Source organism: Gastrolobium bilobum, unplaced genomic scaffold, assembly GCF_033153095.1.
Source record: "Gastrolobium bilobum isolate Gb01-03AN ecotype WA unplaced genomic scaffold, APGP_CSIRO_Gbil_v1 utg6327, whole genome shotgun sequence".
Taxonomy (NCBI): Eukaryota; Viridiplantae; Streptophyta; class Magnoliopsida; order Fabales; family Fabaceae; genus Gastrolobium; species Gastrolobium bilobum.
The window spans coordinates 72,504-80,638 of NW_026895832.1; the positions used below are offsets into that span (position 1 = coordinate 72,504).

The 8,135-nt window shown below is 33.4% G+C and overlaps 1 protein-coding gene across 1 annotated transcript; it reads left to right on the forward strand.

The window, feature by feature from the left end:
- Positions 1-4,498: 4,498 nt before the first annotated feature.
- On the forward strand, positions 4,499-7,505 carry LOC133296259 (thioredoxin F-type, chloroplastic-like). Its single transcript, XM_061495206.1, has 3 exons — positions 4,499-4,922; positions 6,961-7,060; positions 7,197-7,505. Exons 1-3 carry the CDS (start codon positions 4,573-4,575, stop codon positions 7,329-7,331), a joined length of 585 nt encoding a protein of 194 aa, XP_061351190.1. The 5' UTR covers positions 4,499-4,572; the 3' UTR covers positions 7,332-7,505.
- The last annotated feature ends 630 nt before the right edge of the window (positions 7,506-8,135 follow it).

Sequence of the window (8,135 nt, forward strand, 5' to 3'; positions counted from 1 at the left end):
AATTAATCTTGTGGTTTTAAAAAATTGATTATTTTAGTCGAATTTTTATTGACGTGAATTTCGTGAGACTTTTTAACGAAAAGTATAAATAGAATGTCTTTCTCACAATCTCACCTTAATCCTTAGGATATACTTAGATTTCTCTATTGCACTATTTTTTTCTTCCTTTAACGAGTCGACCCGCTTGAAACCGAGTTTTGCCATTGGAACTTTGTCAAAGCTCCAAAACAGTAGATTTTTTAGTGATTTTTATTACAAAACAACCTAGAAACAACAACCCAACAAGATTCTAATCTAATCCATCTCAAAAACATCAGATTTTTTTAGCAATTTTGAGAGCTTTTGGAAGTTTAAAAAATAATTTTTCAATCTAAGTGTTGTGATTTTTCTTGGCACAAAAAAGTGTAATTTTTGTATTAAAACAACATTGAAAAAACAACAGGGGAACAAAAACCCCCAAACCAAAATTTATTTTACATTAATAAAATAATATTGATTTAAAGAAAGTTGAAACCTCCATAGTATGGAACTTATGTTTCGTAACAATATATTCATGAACGAAATTCCTTCACTATACAAAACGATTTCAAACAATTTTTGTGCCAATAACACAGTTGGACGATGCTTGTATAAATAGAATGTCTCTCTCACAATCTCACCCTAATTCGATTTTTGTGTCTGTAGGCAAATCGATTTTCTTCGTGTTACATGATGCTTGTATAACCTTATGATTTACTAGTTTGTTTCTAATTATTAGATTCTGTAACCTCAATTGTAGCCATTGAAAAGATTTTGGTATGGATTATTAGGTTTCCTAATCTCAATTCTGACATATTTTGATACATGTTTCTTTCAGGTAATTTTTTCTCTAATGAGAAGGTTTATTAAAATTTATACGAATATACTAAAGGTCAAAAGAGGGAGAATTGCTAGGGTTTGCCTTAAAATTGACTTGAATCTTATGGTGATAAAGAGAGTTGAATATGAGTGTTGTTATAGCCGGCCAACACAGGCCCAACGTGCTCGGACGGTCATTCATAAGCTTAATGGAGACCCAATTATATTCTAGCATCCCACAAGTGAGCACATGGTCCTCACCACAGGGAATGATGCACCCGAGCTGATTGACTTGGATTGAGCTCAAATTTGTATAGCCAACTCTAAATGGGCTTATGAGCAAGACTCTCGCGAGCATCAACAATTTTGGGTCTTTCCATAATTATGACTTTTCAATAATTGTTAGTTATTTACCTTTTTTGTTATTTCTTAGATTATGTTTGAGTGCACGTTGATTGTGAGTTATCTCCTTTGATTGCGCATGATTCCTTTTGATTTTATTTTCATTTTATTTTGTTTGCCTATTTAAGGCTTAGAGAACCCTATTATTACTTGGTTGTTTTTGGTTAAATAAAATTAAGAAAAGAGAAATAGTACTTTCTCGCACTTCTTGTGTTCGTTCTTCTTTCTGTTTAGTCAATTGGTTACTCTTGACATTATTTGGTATCAAAGATTTGGTTGTCACATAAATGGCTGAACAAAAACAATGGTGGTCGAGGTCATGGACGACGGGGTCGAGGTGACGGCGGCTGTAAAGGACATGGTAACACCCTTAACGGCGATGGTGAACAACCACGCATCTTAGTGCGAGACGCCATAATTGTAGCTGCAATGGCCGCTACAATGACAGAACAAGATAGACGAATTCAGGAGCTCGAATAACTGCTTGCCCTAACACAGTTGGACGAGTTAGATGAAGGAAGGGAATCTGAAAGATCATCTCATGTAGAGAAAATGAGTGAAAACTCATTATGGAACCAAGAGCAATAAGGACGAAGACAACCTGGCGATAAATTCTTTTTTTTGTTGCTAATATTAGGTGAAGATCGAGATCCCGGAATTCGAGGGCACCACTCATCCATATGAGTTTATCGACTGGTTACACACAGTCGAGTCGAAAGGGTATTTGACTTCAGAGACTTGACAAAAGATCATAAGGTCCCTGTCTATTACGAATCCAAAGAAGAGAAAAACAATAAGTATCCATTATATGATGAGGTATCTATATATGATGAACCGATGAAGAGAAAGATGATGACAATCTCATTATGGATTCCTATTGCTATATTTGTTTTCTAAATAAATAATTACAATTAAATCATTCAAAACACATCCCAAATCTTATATCTCAAATAATGTCAAATGTTTTGTTTTTATTTTCTTACTAAACAAATCATAATCATATCTGCTACTTTACTGAAAATTGGATTTGATCGTAATTTGTTATATTCCAAATCACTGCTTCTTTCAACAATTAGGCCATACTTATTAGGCCACAACTCTAGTTGACTATAAGCTTAGGCCACAACTCCAGTTGACACTAAGCTTTTTGAATCAATGGTTGAGCCAGGTGCAATGAGCCAATTATAAATGAATTAGGAAACTCATCTCTCCCTGCATAGCTCACCATTGTACACCCACAAGGTGAGCTAACGCCTCACTATGATAGGGGAGACAATGATTAATGGTTTTGACTTATCTTTTCTCACACTCATCATCGTTGGGGAATATTTCCCCTCATATATAAACATCTCCTACACAAGAGAGGAGGCACTTGATACTTAGCTTTTTTATGAGTGATTACTATGTTGTATTTTAGAACCACGATTGCCTAACACACATCCCCTCACACAACCATACATGTGATAGGGCTTTCGGTGATTCTCCCAAAGCTTTGATCTATATCAAAGCATCTTTGAACACACGTATATCGACATACACCACCGAAACATACCTAACTCATGATCCACAACAAGTAAGGGTCTATATTCCATTCATAGCAACTTGGGCTATTATCATCACTTAGGAATACACGGTTGCAACACCTAGGATTGTGGTGGCAGTTCATCAACATCCATAGAGAAGGCCACTGGTGGTAAATAATTTCGAGTTGATCGAATTTCTCATGTAACTAATGTGATTGATTCTCCGAGGATTGCATTGAATGGAAAATGGTTGACCGTTACAAAAAAAGAAAAGTAAACAAAAGGCTAAATTTGGAAGGAATCGAAATCCCAAATTTGTTAATGGGTAATATTTCTTTCATCTGACATGAGAGAAATTTTTTTTTTCCTATATTAACAAAAAATATGGAGCTCACAAGTTAAAGAAAAATAAATAAAAAAAATTATAGTCACATTATTTTATGCCTTTGTGACGTAAGATAGTTATTTTCTATTTGGAAAAAATAATTTTCCTTTGTTAATTTATATGCATCCAAAAAGTAACATTCCCAAAAATCTGGGACAAGAGTTGCCCCTAACCCCTAAGGTAGTAACTTGGTCCATCAAAATAGCAAGAAAAGGGGAATTCACAAAAAAAAAAAAAAAATCCAAAACCTAATCCTTAATCTCTCGTCATTTTCTTGTGAAACTGAATCCCCCTCGCTCATCTGCATCTTGGTAATTACCATCACTGCCTTAAAACCTTGATTTTACTTATTTCACCTGCATTGATATTTTTTATAGTTCGAAACTTGATACCAATAGCTATTTGTTCAAGTAAGAAAGAGTTTATTTATGTTAATTAAAAGGGTTTGAGGTTTGTCATTTAAAATAACATAAGTTATGTCATTTTACGAGAGATAGACACAGAAAAACAGAAATCACGAGAGAGAGAGAAAATGAGTGATTTTTTTAATTTAAAATTCAAATTTTCTGTATCTGTATCTCTCTTAAAATGATATAACTTTCTGTTATTTAAAATGACAAATATTTTTTCCTAATTAAAAATATAGAATTCGAATCTTGAAAACGAAGAAAATGATATTAGGAGAATTGCCCTCTACATGAGTCTACGAATGCTCGAACAAGACTAATTAAACTTTTGATGAAAAAGCTGGAAAAAAAGTCACTTGTTAATTAAACTGACAATTAAGTAAAGAATCAATCTAAAAATTAACTATGCTGGTAATAAATAATTTTTGTAATATTGTCTTTTTTTTAACACTAAATGTATCACTTTATATTTGTGTAAAGTAAAAGAATCAAGATGTGAGTGTATAAAAAAATATAATTATAATCAAACGAAAAAAAGCATACAAATACAAATTCATATGCGTATAAAATCGTATTATTGGAATGTTCCACGAACAGAACAAGAGAGATTTTTCAGAGGGATCTTTTGAGCATTTATCAGGAGATCTTTTGAATGTGATCCGTTCAATACTTACTCGAATCGATTATTTTATTTCCGATGCGGCCGATCTGATAATACTGAAACAAACAAGAGATATTTTTGTTTTTCCAAAAAAGGACATTTTGGTAATAAAACATTCTAAAACTGGCTACACATCACTTTCATTCTCTTCAACATGTTTGCTTCAGTCAATTTACCAAAGACCACTCTCATTTTCGGATAGCAATAACAGGAGACACAAATTACAAGGGCAATCGTGTCTTTTCACTCTACACTTCCATAAGTTCATCTCCACCACGACCATATCTCAGTGTTTTCCCAAGTTGTCTTCTCCTTTGTGTTGGAGATTCGAAAATTCCTTGGCAATTAGCAACAACAATGGCTGTGAATCTGTGTGTCTCACCTAAGTGTAAATGGGTTGGCTCTCCTTCAACGATCACGTTGGATGGTGCTTCTTCTGGAAGGTTATCATCACTTGGTTCTTCTTCTATTTCCAGTTCCAAGAATGGCAACAACATAAACAACATTGCTAGTAGTGTAAGTCTCAGCTTCAGTACAAATACTACGAGTGTGAGGAAGAGTGCAAGTGTTACTGTAAGATCCAGCTTAGAAACTGCGGGGCCCACAGTCACAGTGGGGCAGGTCACTGAGGTAAACAAGGATACATTCTGGCCCATTGTTAAGGCCGCCGGAGATAAGACAGTAGTCCTTGACATGTACACCCAATGGTATATATATATTTATATTTATAATCATACCCTTTTTTTTTCTTATAATTTATTATATGATGGATTTGAATTTAGGAAAAATAATTATACTTTACTTGTTTATTACAGCTACCTATATTTTATCTCTTAGCTTTCAGATTCCTTAGGGGGCGTTAAAAAAAATTTTATTTGAAAATCTCGATTTTCAAAAATATAATTTTTAGGAGTTTATGATAATATCTAAAAATTTGAAATTTAAAAAAAATCAGTTTTTCGGGAATTCTAAAGAATACCACCTAGCAAACGGGCCTAAGTGTTTTGCTAGTTTTATGCTGAGGAATGAAAATTAATGTACAATTGGTTGGTACAAAATACAAACAAATATATGAGGTCTAATGTGGAATGCAATAATTTTTGTGCTTTACCATTTTCTGTTTACTTAAACAAGCATAGCCTTAGTTTCTCTTAGTGCTAGTTGATTTGTATATTTTGGAATTGGTAACACAAACTGATATTACACACAAAAATTTACATGATGTATGGATTATACCATTTGTCAGTTTGGATTGGTTTTGTTTGACTTAGTTGTTGGTTTCTGAAATTCATAGCCGTTCTTCTTTCTTTCTCTCTGTCTTTTGGGGTTTCATTTCTTTTCCAGCTTTCAGAATTATGTATAGGCAGGAAATTTGACAAACACAGTAGATAATCAATTATGAATCTGGCTTATATTCGCTCACAATATATCACTGAACAGTTTCATAGTGTTGTCTGTACCTAAATGAGGAATGTTCAAAATAAATCTCTTGCTAAAGTTCATTTTTTGATGGAGGTTGAGAAAAAAGGATTTGGCTTCTATCAGGGATTCCTTTAGAGGGAAAAGTGAAGAGTTATAATCGTTGATGAGAGAGCCAAGGAGTGGATTTAAACAACTTTATAGTTTATTATATATGTGCATGCATTTTATCATAATCTCTGTAGTTGATTTTTCAATCAACCATTACAACACACTTTTTACTCTAAATCCCTTAAGAGTAGCCAAATGGAATGGGATGGGGTGGGGTGGGGCACTTCCCTGGTTAATTATATAATGCAAGGAACTTAATTAACGGCAAAATGGGAATAAAATGCCATGACATTAGTAATTGAGATGAGAGTGCTGAACATTTGTATGTAGGCCGAATATTAAAAGAAATATTTAGCATTCATACTTTCCATTCTTACATTGGTTGAAAGCTTCAAAGTTGGCCTTTGGTGTACAGTTGAGTCATACCTTTCTGCAATTATGTGCTTAGCGAAGGCTAATACAAGTTGTATTCCTGGGATGAAGTAATATAATTATTTGGGATATGAAACAAATGGACCCAAATCAGGGAACTTGTATATAATTATTGACAACTTGATTTACCTGGTTTAGCTTGCAAAAGGGTAGGCTTTTTTTTTTACTATTTTCGTCCTTGTATAAAAGTGGATTATTGATGAAGTTTTATGTAGATGTGTTAGAGATATATAAAATCATTAATGTAATATCACCCACCAGCTTAAGCTTTTAGGTTGACATGGACATGGTATCAGAGTCTTGGTGTCACGGGTTTGATCCTCACCGTCCCCCACTTTCTATTATGGAATTTCTTAGCACAGGTAGACTGAGCCTGATGTATCATCCACCCTTCAAACCCAATGGGCTCTCGTATGAGGGGGCGTGTTAGAAATGTATAAAACTATTAATGTAATTTCACCCACAAGCTTAAGCTTTAGAGTTGAAATGGTTCTTTACAAGATGTCATGTGACTTAAATAGTATTCAGCTGGTCATCTCATCAGTTTATAAAAGGAATCAAAACAAGCTTCTTCAGTAATAATAAATTGGTTGGGTGATAACAAAAACAGAGCTAGTACCACAGGTTAATTTCAATTCTGAGATTAATTTTGATAATTCTCTGGTGTGGTTCTGCAGGAATGGTTATTTTAAGAATCCAACCTTTATGACATTGTTGTCCCAGCTACTAAATACTAACTGCATATTTTTATAACCTTACATAAGAATTTATGAATTTTTGCAGGTGCGGTCCTTGCAAAGTTATGGCTCCAAAGTTTCAAGAATTATCTGAGAAGTATCTGGATGTTGTCTTTCTAAAGCTTGATTGCAACCAAGATAACAAGGTGTGGATGAGATGTGCCAGATAGTAGATAGTCTCTTTTTATTCATTTATTTAAATTATAGACATCTTAGGTTAAGCCTAAGGCTAACCTTTACATTCTTTGACTCACATAGTATTTGTTTAATGGTTGTTTACAGCCCTTGGCAAAAGAGCTTGGAATTAAAGTGGTTCCCACTTTTAAAATTCTGAAGGATAGCAACGTTGTAAAAGAGGTTACTGGAGCTAAATTTGATGATTTGGTCATTGCCATAGACACTGTTCGATCAACCTAAAGAATATAAATGTTCTCTCTTTCTATGTTATAATATTATGCTTGACACCTTTGTAAGTATTTTAATGCAATTGTAAGCTGCCGAATGAAAGATGAAAAAATGTCATCATGTGATTGTTATAAACCGTAATTGATTATTCCCTATACGGCTATACCTAGGGAAGAGTTGCTCAAAGTTATTTGTGTTATCAACTTGATCATGGGGTGTTTATAAAGTTGGCTGGCTGATATTTTTTTTTTTCCTTAAAAAATTGCATGAGATAAATATGGATTGAATCAGTGTTATCTAATGTAAAGGAGCTAATTGCCCCTCCCTCATGGTCCACTGGATTAATGTGGATTCTCAATAAAAAAAAGAGTTGTCTCCAATTATGTCTACCAACCACGTTAATGCAACTGGAAGAATCAATTATAATGCAGATGATGATTGTCATTCATGTTGTGTGACAGACAACAACATAACTTAAGAATGGGCCTTTTGACAATTGTTGGGAAAATGATACCAACATTGGTTTTGGGGTGTCATATAATTTTTTTTGGTAGACGGGGTGTCATATATTAGTTATGATATTAATTGACATGAATCCTGAAAAAGCTCTGTACTAAAAGTTCAAAATCTATATAAACTTCATATTAAAATATTATATATTTTTATGTGGGATTTTAAGTCTTGTACCTTATAGTTTTAATGCAATTTTTAAAAAAAAATTAAAAAAATATTTTAATGCATTTTTTAAAAAAGTATCCTAAATAATGCAATCTTAACATGTTATTAATATAATGCACGGAATCCTTCACCCCATTC